At 49.0% G+C, this 17018-nt stretch overlaps 6 protein-coding genes across 6 annotated transcripts; 3 read left to right on the top strand and 3 right to left on the bottom strand.

Annotated features, from left to right (window-relative positions):
- Positions 1-138: 138 nt before the first annotated feature.
- Positions 139-2439, bottom strand: steA (sexual development transcription factor SteA; the record flags this gene model as incomplete). The annotated part of the gene is made up of 5 exons (XM_058460024.1): positions 139-364; positions 414-497; positions 594-2111; positions 2164-2263; positions 2316-2439. 5 exons carry the CDS (start codon positions 2437-2439, stop codon positions 139-141), a joined length of 2052 nt encoding a protein of 683 aa, XP_058323556.1.
- A 2737-nt stretch (positions 2440-5176) lies between these two features.
- On the bottom strand, positions 5177-6757 carry N7508_001957 (uncharacterized protein; the record flags this gene model as incomplete). The annotated part of the gene is made up of 2 exons (XM_058460023.1): positions 5177-6654; positions 6709-6757. 2 exons carry the CDS (start codon positions 6755-6757, stop codon positions 5177-5179), a joined length of 1527 nt encoding a protein of 508 aa, XP_058323555.1.
- Positions 6758-9416: 2659 nt separating this feature from the next.
- On the top strand, positions 9417-9857 carry N7508_001956 (uncharacterized protein; the record flags this gene model as incomplete). The annotated part of the gene is made up of 3 exons (XM_058460022.1): positions 9417-9559; positions 9626-9726; positions 9790-9857. The coding sequence occupies 3 exons, from the start codon at positions 9417-9419 to the stop codon at positions 9855-9857; spliced, it is 312 nt and encodes a 103-aa protein (XP_058323554.1).
- A 320-nt stretch (positions 9858-10177) lies between these two features.
- On the bottom strand, positions 10178-11773 carry N7508_001955 (amidohydrolase; the record flags this gene model as incomplete). The annotated part of the gene is made up of 1 exon (XM_058460021.1): positions 10178-11773. One exon carries the CDS (start codon positions 11771-11773, stop codon positions 10178-10180), a length of 1596 nt encoding a protein of 531 aa, XP_058323553.1.
- Positions 11774-12858: 1085 nt separating this feature from the next.
- N7508_001954 (uncharacterized protein) lies at positions 12859-14712 on the top strand (the record flags this gene model as incomplete). Its single annotated transcript, XM_058460020.1, has 5 exons — positions 12859-12919; positions 12972-13045; positions 13105-13175; positions 13228-14407; positions 14464-14712. 5 exons carry the CDS (start codon positions 12859-12861, stop codon positions 14710-14712), a joined length of 1635 nt encoding a protein of 544 aa, XP_058323552.1.
- Positions 14713-16305: 1593 nt separating this feature from the next.
- On the top strand, positions 16306-16884 carry N7508_001953 (uncharacterized protein; the record flags this gene model as incomplete). Its single annotated transcript, XM_058460019.1, has 1 exon — positions 16306-16884. One exon carries the CDS (start codon positions 16306-16308, stop codon positions 16882-16884), a length of 579 nt encoding a protein of 192 aa, XP_058323551.1.
- Between the last annotated feature and the right edge of the window lie 134 nt (positions 16885-17018).

Below are 17018 nucleotides of genomic sequence, written 5' to 3'. Positions count from 1 at the left end.
TGTGCGATTAAACAGGCGATATAAACCCTAGACCAATGGCGCCTGTGTGCGCCCCCAGATTCCTAATGAAAGACGAGATAGAAGAAGAGAGTGGATGCATCAACTGTAGGTTGATTGTTACATTGCGCTCTGTGGTCTTCACATGTGTTGCTGCAGAAGCTGTGGAGCGATCATGTGCGAAGCAACCATGTTGGGCATGGCGGATGGCATAGTTATGTTCGTCATGTTCATCATAGTGTGAGCCGGCTGGGGCGGGGAGAAGCTCTCCCTTTGGGAACCGTACTCGATCTCATCATTCTCTAGGTCTTCGTCATTGGGAACGATTGTTTGACCATCTTGTTGTGCTTCGTGGATGCGACGGTGTCTAGTAAAGTTAATACCAGGTATGTCGGAGATAAGATGGCTCGACTTACTGTGCGAGGTTATCGGAACGGGAGAAGGCCTTGGTGCAGAACGGGCATTCATAAGGACGCTCTTGAGTGTGTGTTCTCACGTGTCTAGATAGACGTCAGTTGCTGTACGATTTCGATGCAGGTCGCCCCACCGATGTGGCGATGTGAGCTGATGCAAAAATAGAATTCAAGTCAGCTTACCTCTTAAGATGCTCTAATCTCTTAAACACTCTGCCACAAGACGGGATCGGGCAGGAGTGGGACTTCTGGGGGTAAGGGCCGAGCTCCATCATGGTGGCGCTTCGCGCTCTTCGAGCAGGTCCCGGCGCCGAACGCTCTCGACCAGTAGTATTTGAAACTGCGGCCTCGAGAGATGCATTGGTCCGCAAAGCAGTCAGATCATCCGGTTGGGTTGTCATTGGAACCGAGTGTCCGGTGCTCTGGTCGAGGTTCTGTAGAGGCGTACCGTGCCGAGACATCTCCTGCATAAGATCCTTTTGAGGGAGCATCGCACTTGGGTAAGTACGAGCGAGATCTTGAACAGACTCATCTCCCTCGGCAACCGGAGCGACTGAGCTAGAAACCGAGCGGCGCAAGTCACTGGGTCTGTGAGCAGCGTAGGAAACTGGCTGAGCGGATGGAGTCGTGGACTGGCCATGGCCCGAGGTGCCGGGGGTGACATTGGCGGAGTTGGGCGGGATGGAAGATCGACGCCTGCGCTGCTTGTAGGTCGGGGATCCCTCGATGACAGAGTACGGGTTCGAGGAGAATGACCGAGGTGCCGGAGCATAATGAGCATTAGCCAGATTCGACGGAGGGAGCTGCATCGTGGGATTGTATGCATGCCCACTGGAGAGATCCGGAATTGCAGTATATAGTCCTGTATCCTCGTTGGCGATGTAGGCTGGTTCCGATCCCAGACCGACCGAGTGTTGTGGCGGTGTGACTGGCTCAAAAGACAGACCCCGGTTGCTGTAGTCCTCGTACTGCGAAGATACAAACGAAGGTGCGGGCGAATATTCGTAGAAAGTCGGCATGGAAGAATGACGCTGGTGTATGCGGTGAATGGGCATTCCGTTGCGATCGTACTGGATAGGGCCGAAGTCCTGCTCACGCTTAATAATGCTCTGGACCAAGGTGTGAGACAGGGGCATCGGAGGTTGGCTGTACATCGGATTCCCACTGTCGTCCTGAAGCATCGGAATCGCTGGGGGAGCCATCTGCGGGGGAGGCATTGCGTCAACGGTCCGCACCACGGGGGAGTTGGGCTGGCCATATGTCGTACTTGCGTGGGCAGCAAACGAGGACGAGTTCGCTTGTTGAGCTTTGGTCAATTGCTCGTATAGGGACTGGGACGAGTCGAATTCAAAGGACATGGCCGGTTCGCTGACTGCGACCGTGGTGGCCTCCTGGTTCATCTTCTCGCGCTTCAGATCCCGTTCCAGTGCATCCAGGAATAGCCGGTCATGGGGCACGCTGTACCAGTAGAACACCTTTTGCTTCTTTTGCGTCCGGATACAGTTGTTCTTGTACAGGTAATCCAGGAACGCGCTCTTGGGTTCCTCTAGCGTCGCATCGGTTCCGGCCTTGAGGTTTCGCAGATCGGAGAAAATGCCCTCTTCAAACTTTTTCGAGTTCTTGACTGGACGTCCGAAGGCTTGGAATCGGAATGCGAGGCATCGGACAATATCGGTACCGGAGATGTGGAACAGGTTGCTCCTATTGAGATGGTCAGACACTTTCTCCAGTCACTCACTGCGGCAAGACTAACCAGAGGACACAAGAGACATAGTCGCCTGTGGGAAGCAAGAAACGACGAATAAGCTGATCAGGAGGCCAGTCGACAGGAGCTGACAGAAGGAAGTATTTCACTATCCAATGTCAATACCACATTCTGGCGCAGAGAGACCACCAATGACCTACAGTTATCCACTTGTTGCAGCGCAACTTGCGCATCATGCGGTAGACTTTGCTGGGCTTCGGTCGAGAGCATAAATGTTTCAGGCTTTTGCGGTGGTGCCATCGGGGCACCCGGTTGAGGATACATTTTTTTTGTTGCTCTTTAAATGCGCACTGCATAAACAGTCAGTTCCGACCGGGAGGCAGTTGATAACCCATGCGGAAACAAAGAAAAGGCTTGGATGAAAGAACCGCACTCTCTGCAACCGCGGCCGAGACCTCAGACACTTACCAGAATAGATCAATGCAAAGAGATCAGAAGCGCGAATATCAATGTGCAATGTCTGTTAGACAAGATATGAGATAGCAGTGAGAGAGGAACCAGCCTCTGAACGACAATAAAGAAAGATGAGAGATTGAACTGGACCAGCCGGTAAGCTCTTGTGTATATTCTCGCGCAGCGGAAATAAGAAACGAAAGTGAAGAGGATGATAAAGATGAGAGAGGGGGAGGAAGAAGAAGAAGTAAGGCGGTTAGAGACCCTGACCGGTCAGAAACTAGTAAATTGGTGTTAGTCATAGCGTTGCGGGCCTGGAAAGCTGTTAATTACGCTGTATTTTACCACTCGGTACATCCCATTTTTAGTCTTCACCCGATGTACATGCTTTCTTTTCACTTCTACACTGTTCACTCTTCAGTCTTCAGTCTTCACTTCTTCAAGCTATTCTTGTTTCGTCTCTCTTGAAGAAACACCTCAAGCCTACAGTATGGAAGTGACCAGTCAGTGATATTCATCTCACCTTCTCCTTTCAGCACGCTTCTAGACAGGGAATCGACCTTGCAGTCCAACGGGAGTGGAGTGGTCCCAGCCAAGGCTCATCAAACTGGCGCTGGGTCCTGAAGCACCCGCTCTCTCGTTTCAGAGTCTGAGTGGGCGCTTACATGCAGCCACTGAAACCGTCCCACTCCCAATTGAGTGACCTCTGGTATTTTCTCCGAAGTCCCCGTATCAACGGTTGTGGCTGTGGGATCTTCTATCTTCCGGCATATCCGACTATACTGATCATATAGGACTGGTCGAATACAGCATGCATGCTAACTGGACACGTTTACATGTATAACGCACAGTATGCCCCTTTTCATCAGGTGATTCACGTGTTGGCGCAAAAATCAGGCCACTCATACACTTTTCTCATTATTGCTCCACGGACCATGTCATAAGTCCAGTCCAAGAACTCATATTCTTCCCGTCATCTTCTCCAAAGGCTGGACAGAATCAATTCTTGGCATCTACAGCTCTTCTCCCGTACCGAACCCACCTAACTGAGATTTCACATCTTTACCCCGAAAGAGCTTGGTGCTCCCGAATGAATCCGAACACCGCATATACACAGATCTATCTCTTGAAACCATCATCATGTCTCACACTTCGGACAGGACGATCAAACCAAGATAAACTTCGTCTATTGTTGCCCCAGGGGTTGATGGGGGAGCCCCGTCAAGCTTCAGATCCAACAAAAAAGCAGGCCAGAAAAGTATTTTTAGGGCGATGCGATGGAGTACAATGCCCTGGTCTCGCGGAGCCCTACCCGATCGAGACTGCGCATGGTTCAATTCCTTTGCACCTGAGTTACAATTGGGTACAATTCTGATCAATATAGACTCGGCCTGGAGGTTTCAACTCCGACCAGGGTATGCCAGCCTCGCCCTCACCCCCTGAGATACTAAACTGGCACTGGACTAGACTCGCTTCTTCTCGCATCTCTAGCTTCTTTAGCGTTACTTGTTGGTACTGCACAGGGCATCCTGTGACTCAAGCCCGTTTGATCGTCTGCCCTGAAACGATCTAGAAGTTCGACGATTTAGCCGTTTCGAGAAACGTGGGGACGTTGCCCTGTCTTAGTGTGCTAGTGTCGGGTCCGGTTGCTGGGACGAGTGGATGAACTTTGGGTATTTTTTTTTTTTTTCGTCTCCTGCACGGAGCCTCATGCGGAAAATAGATCACCGACCACTATACATGTAAACAGTATGAACGAAAAAGGGGTTGGGATTGTGTGTTGGTATTGTCTACCGGGTCAACACCCCTGTTCAGAAGAAGAGACCGTTAGAATAAGCCACTCGGCTATTTTTCCGGGATTTCGGGCGTTGAAGCGTGGAATGGGTTTGGTTTTCAGGACGCCTTCTGGTCCGTGTTTTGGGGCATTACGATCTTCCCCCGAATCCAGCATAATAAACAATAATAAGTTAGCCTTTAGCTACGCCACAACATGCTAACATAGTGCATAGTGCACGTTTAGGGGGAACTTTGGTTCAGGCTAGTGGCGCCATGTCCGTTCTAAACCGCAATCTGAAATATCTCCGGCTCTTTTTTCAAGGCTTGCTGACTCCCTTTTCCTCCCCCCTGACTCGGATTATATTGATGCTTCTTGCGGTTCTACCCACTGGGCTCTTTTTTTCTTTTTTTCTTTTTCTTTTTTGGGATCGGGCCAGTAGTGCCGGGTGGGCCATTTATATTGTTATCTCGTGTTTCGAGGTTGAACATTGAGTCCACCGAGTCCACTGTTTGCTTGACTTGATGTTCATGCAGGAGTGTCGTTCGCCGAGCGAGGCTTCTTTGGTTTTCGATACAGTTCTGAGGTCATTCAATATCGAAGTGGCGGGTGTTGCTCGTCTTATGACCTATACTCCGTACTGGGTACAAATTCATATGTCCTCGTGCTTTCACGGAATCCGATGGTACTATGGAGAAGGTTCTTACCTGCAAGAACATGTGAAACAAAGTAAACTTTGACTATAATCTTGGACATGAAACAAACTCTTGAGCAAATTCCTGTATATGCAGTATGACCGAATAGAATTGATGTACAGAAGCAAGTCTAGCGAACTCAAACAGAGTCAAAGCTCTTCCTCCTTTTCTCTACCATTGCCTCTTTCATGAACGGACTCCGAGCTCGGATATCCTTGCCCCAGATAAGCACCAAGATTGGCGCAAAAGATAGAACTAATGCAATAAAGGCTAGCAAAGTGCTAGCCCATCGAAGGCCAAGAGTCGAATACATACTCATAGTAGCCAACGGCAAAAACGCCGCCAGCGTATTTTCGCCGGTGGCAATAATCCCGATTGCACTGCCTGCGTATTTGCTGTACGCATCCACGACATAGTCTGAGATACCCGTGACCACAATAACGCTGCCGGCGCCTACCATTGCGAGACCGATGGCCGGGGCGACCCACGGCAGATCCGGATACGAGGTCCAGGCGTAGGTGAACATCCCACCAGAGATGCCAAACACTCCACCCACGATGGCGAGGTAGAGTCTTGCTTCGGGGATAGGGGTTCCGGGCATTTCGGTGTTGCGCGATGCTGAGTCGAAGTATAGTTTTGCCGAGAAGAGGGTCAGTACCCAGCCTATGCATTCCCCGACGACAATTGCTGACTGTACGTAGCCGGCTTGTGCGGGTGTCCACCCATACAGGTCGGCGAAGACTTGCTCGACGGATTGGGTGAATAGGTATAACGTGCCAACGGTGAAGGCGGACCAGAGCGTCGATACGAAGACCACTGATTCGGTGAAGAAGAGGACGAGAGGCCTGCTCGCGCTGCGGCCTACTATACTCAGCATGGACTGATCTTGGGTATCGATCTCGTGCTGGGTATAGGCATTATTGCCCTCACGGCGCAGGGCCTTAGCCCGTTGTCCTAGGATGGCAATTCCACGACATTCTTTGAACAGGAAGAAGTACATCGGGAAGAAAGCGCCATACCAGATCAACTGGACATAGCCAATCCACCTCCACGACAGGGCCTGGAAAATGGCAGCCCCAATTACAGGGCCGATACTGCTCCCTGCTAGATACGCGACGATGTATAGACTGACAGGGACATTCCGGGATCGTTCGCTATCCCATACATTCCCAATGACAGTGGCCGAGGTATTAGCGAGAATGGAGACGCAGCCTCCAGCAAAGAATCTTGTCACGATTAATGTGGCGAAGTTCTGTGCTACTGCTTGCGGGATGACGAAGCAGAGAAAAATCAGGTACGTGCCGAGGAATACCCATCGCACGCCGAAGTCTTCCATGAGTGGGAGGACGAGCAGAGAGAAGCAGCCGCCGCCTACAGCCCAGGATGTCACAGGCCAGTAGGAGTGCGGGAATTTGGCGTCAGATATGTTGAAGCGCTCGTTGATGGCTTCATGGGCTACTGTGATGATAGTACCATTCATCATGGTGATGAACGTGGTGAACACGGCGAGTGCTGTAAGAAGCCATTTCTCGCGCAGAGACCAATTGTATGGGTTTCCTGGATCCTGAGGCCCATCCCAAGACACAATTTGAATGTCCAAGTTGGGATCTTGATGATCTGTACCGCTGTCAATATTCACATCCGTTGACTGCTCAGGGTATATGCACTTACCTATTGTCTGATCATCATGACCCGAGACATCGCCTCGAGCGAACACCATTGTGCACTCGAGCCTTGACTAGAATCCTTGCCAATCCTCGCGATGTTGAAGGTCTTCCGCAAAAGACTCGTGCAACAAAGTTGAAGGTTGAGAGTATGATATCACGTTTCCTTTTCCGGTGTACAAGCCGAGACGATTCACACGCAAGCAAAGTTCCTTACTTCGCACCTCACAAAAGAAACCAGCAAGTAACTCCATGTATACCCTGATGTATACCCTGCCAAAGAAAGAGAAGAATTTTCAATGTTGAGTTGGGGACCCGAACAGAATCGAGTTCTCCAGACAATGACCATTTTGGGACTAGTGGCATTTGGCTCCGAGGTCGTTGTGATCTCTGGGCAACGTGGTTGGTCTGCAACGTTGCTTTGACCGTCTTTGGTTAAATTTTAGTCGATGCAATTAGCTAAATGATCTGCCTTTTTCTGCACCCACAGTTACCCTGTTGGTGCGGTATTCTTTTTGATGGTGGTTGCTAGATATGCGCGGGTTAGCGTTGCGGAGGTGGTTGGTACCGCGGGTTAGAAAATCTAGATCGGATGCGCTCCCGGCATTTGATCTATTTGTGATAGATTGATATGGTTGAACAATCGATCCAACAATGTTTAGGCAATTTTGCAAGGCACTGTATACTATGTGCCATTGCCAAGGTGGGAGATATGGTAGAGCATAGCCAAGATTCATAGCCAAGATAATGCTTATTTGACCGATCGCTCTCGATCATTATTTGTCCAATGATTCTGTTGCATAATTTCGAAGGCTCACTAGTGGAATGCTTGTCATATATTGGAGGGCTGGGGTTGGTAGCGAGTCGCATTTGTGCACTCTAGGCGGAGTCGGGGGAGATATCTCGTCAGTCACAACAATTCAGCCATATAGACTCTGTATAGATAGCTAGAATAGATTGTAAAAGTCTACAACACCACAGATTGATAGGAAACTGACTAGCAGTCTTTCAGCCGCACATGAGTCACCCGCTAGTGGCTCGATATACATCCCCAACATCATCATCACTTGTTGTCCAGGCATTGAAAAGGGAATCTTATAATCCAAACCGACAATAAAATCAAAAACGCGATGGATACACCCGAAGAGCTGAAACCAACCTCGGGGCTCTCATTACGCCACCCGCTAATTACAGTCTCACCCAGTTCATACGGTCGTTTCTTCAAGATCTACCCTCAAACCATTTCTATCAGATCATGCCGCGTCTTGCCACTTACTTTGCCTGGACGAAAGGTACGCGACTTGGATCAGAGCCATACAACATGCCAAAGTAGAAAATATTCACGGGCAACGCGTTGAAAAACAGGCAAACCAAAACCCAGCTGTCCCATTTACAGCTTTGGGGGGAGAGTACGATCGGATCTGAAGAAAAAGGCATATTGAGAAAACAGCTCTAAGGTATTGTATCTTCAACCACCACTCGACAGCATACCAACATCATGCCTGCCCCGACGATAGAAGAAGAACACTTCTACCGAGGAGATTGCGGGGAGTCTCGACAAATTTGATGAGTGCATGGATGGTGCAATCAAGAACCCCAAGTATGAGTCCGCATTTATCTCTACTATGATCCGCGATTGTTACCACTATTTATCAGCTATCATAGTTACTAGTCTAAGCTTGACTTATGCCTCACCAGCGAGACGCCAGGTTTAGGCCGACTTAGTGGCATGCACCCCGGTCTCCCGGTCTCCCGCCCCCGCATGCAAGTCGCATCCACGAACAGACAGCCAGACTGAACATGGATGGCCCCTTCGACTTCCAGCGCTGTGATCATAAGAAGCAGTGTTCTGCTTAAACCAATAGGACCGAGGAAGTACATACCCTCTGATACTATGGCGAGACTCTCTTGCTAACTTGGTAAGTTCCCCGCCGCGCCAGACATAAGCACTAGATCTTCTTGCGTTAATCTCTTATACAAACAGATTCCGGGACCACGCCGGCTCAGAAGAGCCGAAGAATCTCTGAGACACAGTCACCCGAGCATTCGTCGTCCGTAATCCCCAACTTGCCTCTTTCCCACGCTGGCGTTAATATATTGGCTTTAAGCCTAGCGTTTCTTACTGCTTCTGATGTCCATTACACCTCTATTATAAGAAAATTGCCTACAACCACGTTGAAGGAGACCGATTTGTTCTTCTAGTCATGCAAGACGAGAACCAAAAGATCCGGCATATTCAAAAATTCGCAGCCTTAACTTGTTATAAAATTATTATCAACGTGTTTCGGCCATATAAATATCATGCATGAATAGTGAAGAATATAACTCCGTATCATATGTAATTGCTTCTTGCCTCTTAAGTCATAAGAGTAACATGATGCCTTGTGTTGCAAAGTAGATAACAATATTGAACATGCTATTGGAGTATACCGAGAACCCCCCTCGATGTTGAAACAAAGTGACGTCTGTTAGTTCAGAGACCAGGGTCCAGATGATTGTGATAGGTGGTTGGCAAGTGTTTATATCATAGGTTTGCCACGCCCAATCCTTGACGGCAATAGAGGCAAGCTTAAGCTCCCCGCATTTGAGATGGCCTCGGCTCCTTTTATCCTCATCTACCTGGAAACCTTTTTATCTCCATAAATTGACGTCTTTCTACACAACCTCGCTTATAACTACCACATCTACGTAACGACTGACCAGCCTACCACCAACATGGTCAACACCACACTCGACAATAACCCCTTGGACCCCAACTACGCTGAGCGCCGCAACTCTCTCGATGCAAGCGATCAGTCACAGAAGACAAAGTCCGCTACGAAAAAACTGGATGCTTTAGTAGACAGAAATGTCGCGCCGTATGTTCAGCATTGCCTACCTTTACCTCACCGAACTACTTATTGATGCATGGGATTTCTTTCTAGATCTCCTCATACAATGTGCTCAGAGCTAGCACACCAAAATGCCTTGGAACATTTGTACGAGAATACTGAGCACTGGTCTCAGAAAGAGATGACGGAGCATAGTACGCATTTTGGTTTTCAACAACTTAACCTAGGAACACGTCCCTGACCATAGTATCTACTAGGAAATCTTCTGTCTGATCCGGCTGCCGACCGTGGACTTCAGGCTCACCCCGAGGAGCTTGGAGAGTAACGGTGACTGGAAGCCAAATACATGTGACTTGGCTGCGACCAAGTCGGAGGTGTGAAAGTCTGGACTCGAGCGAATGACGATAGCCATGATGAGACTGATGACTTGTAAATTAAGAAATTGACATTATATCCTATGTCCCTATAATAGCTGTATATTGAACTTGAATTGTTTTATGAGGCGAAAGTACAAGATGCTGGTGATGTCACTATGATACACCCCGCATTAACACTCGAACACAATGAGTAATGAGAGATATTAGCGATAATAAATGCTCTTCAGATAATCGCGATTAAATTACCAGGTTAATTGTCTAGCTCCAATCAACTCTGCGAATCAAAGACCTTCATGCCCCGATACCAAGTCTGGCAAACCCTAGACTCAAGCAACGACTCCGGCTTCCACTCCATATCAACAACCAAAAAGTCCGCATTGAGACCCTTCTTCAAACATCCAGTCCAGGACTCAGCAAAGCGGGCATAAGCTGCACCTTTGGTAGCAGCCGTAGCAGCCTCAGCAAGCCCAAGCCCAAAATGCGGATTAACAGTATTCTCGCTCTCAACCTCCAATGCAGAGCGTCTAGTAGTAGCATTATATAAATTAGGAAAAGGCATATGAGGCGCAGTCGGCGCATCAGTGCCAATAGCAATCGGAGCTCCACCATCCAAAAACTCCTTGTACGCAAACGCACGCTGACAACGGTCCGGACCTATAAGACCAGGCCAAGCTTTGAAAAGCATCGGATCGGAATGGACAGGCTGGATTGAGGCTGTGATACCGAGTTGGCCGAGACGCTTGGCATCTCCCGACGTTGTCAGTTCCAAATGCTCGATTCTGTGTCTTGCGCCCGGACTGCCGACTCGGGAGAGGACGTTGATCGCTTGGTGGACCGTCCTATCGCCAATTGCATGGATGGCGCATTGGATTCCGGCTTTTTCGGCACGTTCCACGACTTCTTGGAGCATGTCTTCTGGCCAGATTGGATCCGCCCGGTCTGTTTTGCCTGTGTATGGTTGCATGAGGGCGGCCGTGCAGCCGTCGACGACGCCGTCGCAGATTAGTTTTATACCGAGGATGCAGAAGTCCGGGCTGTTGTATTTTTTGTGGAGTTCGATTGCTCGGTCGACGTATGTGAAGTTGACATTTTGGTCTGCGGCGAATGGGACGAGCCAGTGGGCGCCGATGTGGAAGGGGATTGTGTGGTCTTTTCGGTAGAGGTTGATGATTTCCCAGGTTACTTCATCCATGGCCATATCTACCAGGCCGGTATACCCGGCTGCAGTGTATGCCTTGACGGCTGTGTCTAGGGCGTCTAGTTTGTCTGCTGTGGAGGTGACGCCTTCTAGATGGGGCCAGGCGAGGTTCATCAGGGCTGATTCATCAAGGAGGCCCGATGCTCTGCCATTCTCATCTCGGTGGATCCTTCCTCCTGGGAGATCTGGGGCTGTGTGGGCATTTAGTTCGTCGAGGGCTGCTGAGCTGCACCACATCGAGTGTAGGTCGAAGGAGTCGACGAAGATTGGCCGTGGATCGATGTCATCAAGCATACTGGCTAGGGCGATTCCATTCGTGGAGGATTGAATCCAGCCTCGGCATAAGATCCGAGGGATAGACGGACAAGCCTTGGCGTAGGATTTGATTGCTTCACGGATCTGTTCCAGCGATGTGCATTCAATGAGATTGGCTTTGCGGAGAGATTGGCCATATTGTAGGATGTGTACATGCGCATCGATGAAACCTGGAATCACAGCTTTTTGCTGTAGATCAATGAGCGTGGCATCTTTTGAAGTGGCTGTTTCATCTAGAGGGCCGACATATGAGATTTTGCCATCCTCAATGATCATGCTTTCGGCAATGTCTTTGCCATTGTTTGAGGTGGAGGGCACGAAGAAACGTCCGTTCTTGAAAATTGTTGCCATAATTTTGAGAAGGAATGTATGATAAATTTCAAGCAGAAAATGAGGATGCGGCTATGTCTGAAGTATTTATTGCTTTATGCGGGGAATCCGGAGCGGCATTTAGATCCGAGTCACCAAGTTCTCCAGAAGTTTCCTTTTATGAAGCGAACCAGTGGATATTCTGGCACGAGGTCGTATTTCCCAAAGGAAGGATTGACCGAGATATCGGAAGGATAGTCAAGGATGGTTGTCGTGAAGTGATACGGGACCGGCCGGTAAACCGAGCGTTGATTGGCTGCGAAACGGAGCCCCGTTGATGCCGTGGAGTGGGGCGGCGCAAATTGACGCCATTGGTTGGTTTAGTTGAGATTTCCGGGGCAAAAGAGGATAATCAAGGGATAGGCGATGGATAGGCGAGCTTTAGAAGCCAGGTGACTTGATTGTGCAAACAGTGGCTGCCTAGTAGATTTGCCTTCGTATCCACGCACAAGTGGCATTAGCATCTTCAAGTTATCATCTCAGTATGCCTGCATAGACATGAAGACTTGAGGTCTCACAGTAGTAGCATTGGCCAATAGAGAACTTCCCTAAGAAATAAAAGTGTAGTTCCATTAGTCTCTGAGGAGGCTAGGGATATTCATTGGATTCCGGCAGAGGACCTGGCATTTAGACGCATGGATAGCTAACTAGTCAACGTCAATCTTGATAGGCGAGTTTAGATAAACTCCATTACCCCGAGTTTGCGAGGTTATCATTTGGAATCCTCCCCCGCATTGAAGATAAATTATATGGACGATAAGCTCTTTCCACTGCTGCCATCTATTGGACGTTGCCTCAAACTTCCTCTTCCAGACAAAGCGCATTCCACATTTTGCCCCTATTTTTGACTGTGAATGGCTGCAGAGCGCCAGCATTGATAATCGACGGTGATAAGAGACGCATTGAAAAATCATCATGGATAGTTCCGGACGTGTCACACAGTAAGAAAGGCACTGATATAACAAGCTGGGTGCCAGTCCTTAGAAGCCACGACCCGTCTTCAGGCTTGCACTGTTGTATTCCTTTTCTTGCCTCAAAATAAATTTCATTTCTACTCATCTTAAGTTATGCTTTCTACCCAGCCATTTCTGGATCCGGAATGGCCCCCTGGGACAGTGCGAATTGAAGGTTAGACACCCACCTTCTTCGCACCAATGACAAGTCTAACACCGAAAACCAGATCTTTCACAGACAAGCGATACCGCGGAAGTTATTTTGCAACCAAAGCCTACCAGGAATCCGAATGATCCATTGGTGAGTACTTGTCATGCATGGCATTGTCATTCGCAGTACTCACAAATCAACCTACACAGAACTGGCCACTATGGCGCAAAAACCTCAATTTCGGCCTCGTATGCTACTACGTTGTGATGGTCCTTGCACTGTAGGTATCCCAGTTCCAGTCATATACACCCCTGAAACTAACAGATCCAAAGAATCGACGTGGCAACAGTGACTTGGGGACCCGTCAACCTGGAACTAGGCTTCAGCTACGCCATCTTGAACGACAGCTACGCAGCAGGCTGCGGTGCCCTCTGCATTGGAGGTCTATTCCTCGTACCCTTCGCCCTAAAGTACGGACGCCGACCGATCTACGTATTTAGCACGGCCATCCAATGTGGTATCAGCATCTGGTCTGCGAAGATGGAGAACGTCGCAGATCTGATGCTGGTCAATATTCTCAGTTGTATTGTTGGAGCACTGGCTGAAGTCCTAGTTCAGATGACTGTAGCTGATGTCTACTATGTTCACCAGCGAGGTCTGACCAATACCATCTACTTCTGGTTTATGACTGTCGGAACAACACTGGCACCTCTGGCTGGTGGTTTTATTACCCAGTCCCAGGGTTGGCGATGGGTATGGTGGTGGATGGCCATTCTCTTCGGCATCGGACTCTTTGCGTTCGTCTTTCTCTACGAAGAAACTATGTTCGATGCTTCGCATATTGAGGGTGTTCCTGTTCCTGAGAGGCGTGACTCTAAGCCTGCTCCTCTCAAAGAGGATATCGAGCCATTTGCGTTGGAGAAGTCGATGTCGATGCAGGATGGTCACTCATATGAGCCCGTTGAAATCGATCACTCAATCCCGGTGAAGAGCTACTGGAAGAAACTCGCATTATGGACTAACTCCCCCGTGCCATTCTCCGAGGTAGGAAAGCACTGCTACCAGCCCTTCCTCATTTTGTTCAGCTTTCCAGGTGTCTTCTTCATGGCTCTTATCTATGGATTGATGACCGCCTGCACGACAGTCCCAGTGACAACCCTTTCATCAGTGATGACCCTGCCGCCATACAATTTCGGCGCATCTCAGATCGGGCTCATGGGACTGCCGCCATTTATTGGAACCACCTTAGGTGCTCTGATCTGTGGACCGTTAAGTGACTCGATTGCCCTCTACCTCGCAAAGAGAAATGGCGGTGTCTTCGAACCAGAGATGCGACTTTGGCTTGCTCTTGCCTTTACGCCATTGGTCCCGGCAGGTCTATTCATGTTTGGAATTGGACTGAACAACGGCTCTCACTGGCTATTGCCCGCATTTGGATTGGGTGTGAGCTCTGTCGGTGTTGTACCCGCTAGTAGTGCTGCACTAACTTATCTTACTGATTCGTACACTGAGGTGAGAAATATTGATCGAACATATGGTACATGTACTAATACTTCATACCAATATAGATCATTGCAGACTCCGTTGTTGGCGTTACTTTCATTCGCAATCTTATCTCAACAATTTTCGTCTTCGCCCTTCAACCTTGGTGCAATAAAGTGGGATTGACATGGTTCTATGTGACATTTGGCTTGATTGTTACTGTTTGCCTCGCGGGTAATTTGCTTTTAATCTATTATGGAAAGATGTTCCGTGCGAAACTCGCGGGTACATATAACCATTATAGCCAGAAGCAACTAGGCTCGAGGTCGACTTAGTTGAAACGCTGTTCAGATACCAATTCTTTTGTGAAACTCTCCTATGTTTGTTATGCTCAATCAAGTCAAGCTTAATGTCTCGCAATTTACAGAAAACCTAATAGTATCGCGTAAGAGAAGAAGTTCTTATGTTGTGTTGATTGGATTGGTCGGCAAAGATCCCACCACGCCTACTTAATATTATGAATTGGATGAATACAGGAGCTGATCCTATGACTGAATTTTCGATCATTCTGAACTGAGGAACTGTATGGTTTGCCTATCCTTAAAAGGTTTGGTCGGTTAGCTATTTCGGGGTCTTGCAGAAACCCAAAGCGCCAAAAGACGCGGAGATCTATAAGATTACGCGTGAGCGGTCGCAGATCGGTGCGCGTTAGCAGATGATACTTTGCAATTTTGTCCTCTTGCAGATGGCTTTTCTTCTGATTCTGGGCGTTCGAAACCCTGGCCCTGGCCTCTGGCTTATAGTTCGGGAAATATCGAGACCTGAAAGCCGGACTATAACTTGGCCCCATGACGTCATATGCCGAGTTCGGTCGTTGTCAACAAAAGTCGGAAGTCTGTAGAACATTCCATTACGGATGCCGAGAATCAAAGTACGTATGTGGGCGAATGTGTCCAAGCGATGAAATGCAACCCTATGAAACTTGATTCCGAGCGGTATTGCATGTTGACTCACTGTCCGAACTTCACCGCAGGGTTGGAAGATCATATGCTGGACAGAAACAATGGAACCTGCATACAAACCTCGTGGGCATCTCGGATGGACAGTACATGTAACCCCGGAGTTTTGATCGACAGACTGCTGTCGTAGACAATGCAAAATTACTCTGGGGAGTGCGTAATGCGTCGTTCAAGGGTCACTCTTCGGATCGACCCGACAGATCCATTTCGGAGGCCCGGAGGCGGGGAAGAGGCAAAGCCAAGGGTCTGGGAAGCACAAAGGCAGCAGTATTTGGGGGCCTTCTCGTTGGATTGCGATCGTCTTCTCCAAGATCTGATGTCATCAAGCCCCTCTGCGATCTGAGCAGTCCAATGGAGGTGTTGGGAGGGCGTGCGTGCATGTAATGCTGTCTTGGAGAATCCCGACATTAGTGCCAAAGGATGATGCCCGAGGTCGGACCTGACTGAAACCATGCAATTTAGGTGTGGGATAATGTCGGTGTTTCTCTGTTCCTGGAGTGAGGTTGGAGGCCGACAGGTTAGCCTCTCTCGGCCAAGGTCCGCGGACCTGTTTCAGTGTCCCTAAGTGCCTCAAAGCCTGGCAACAAAGTGAACCTATGAGCAAGCCAAGAAATGGGGCGCAGGACCACAACACGAGCATTTGAACAGCCTGCGATCGGCAAGTTTGGGGGCGGCGAAAACACAATTGGACGTGAAGTCTATGGTGGAGAAAGTGATGCGGTGGGCTGAGCAATCAACGTATCAGCCTCAGCCTTGCAATAATTTTAGTTGACTTGTTATTTAATGCATTGAGGCCCCCAGTCAGACAAAACAGCTCATTGACCCCAAATCACCATCTTCTCTTCTTAATCTTTCTTCCTACAACCTATCCTTCCTATACTTCATACGTTCATACTTTAAACCATCAAGATGCAGTACAAGTCGCTCGCCTTCCTCCTCCTCTCAGCCACAGCTCTGGCCTCTCCAGCACCTCAAGCTTCAGGCACAGATGATATGGATGAAATCCCCAACTCCATCCTCGTAGCCCTCCAAACCGCCATCCCAAGCTCCGTCTTGGCCGAGATCATGACAGACCCTGGATACGTCAACTCCGCCATCTCCAACGCTATCATCTCAAGTGTCTACCCCGACTGGTACTCAAATGTTCCCGAGAGCGCGAAGCCATACATCACCTCAGCTCTCATGGAAGAGTCGCCTACAGCTTACTCTTCCGCCGTCGCTGCCGCTACATCTAGCATCAGTGGCTCTGCCTCTGGCTCTAGCACCCCATCGATGACTTCCAGCGGTGCTTCTAGCACTGGGGTTACTACCTCCACTATTACTTCCACCGAGTCCTCTTCTACTGCTGACAGCTCCGACTCGGCTTCCTCTTCGTCTGCTTCTGGCTCTGCTTCTTCATCTACCTCTGACGGTGGTGCTGCTCCCACCGGCGTTGCTATGGGCTTCGCTGCTGGTGCCGGTGTCCTTGGACTTGCGCTTGCCCTATAAGAGTCTTTCATTTTGACACCTTTTGATTTTATTTCATGTTTATGTTGCATATCGATAAATGACTCTGGCTCTTATGATGTTATGATTCATTGAGTCTGAGGGATAGCTCATGTTTACTACTTAATACTTTTCAA

The sequence above is a fragment of the Penicillium antarcticum genome (genome assembly GCF_028974205.1).
Source record: "Penicillium antarcticum strain IBT 31339 chromosome Unknown utg000002l_segment0_segment0, whole genome shotgun sequence".
Lineage (NCBI taxonomy): Eukaryota > Fungi > Ascomycota > Eurotiomycetes > Eurotiales > Aspergillaceae > Penicillium > Penicillium antarcticum.
The sequence above is the reverse complement of the archived record's forward strand: the minus strand, read 5'-3'. Positions and strand labels throughout refer to the sequence as shown.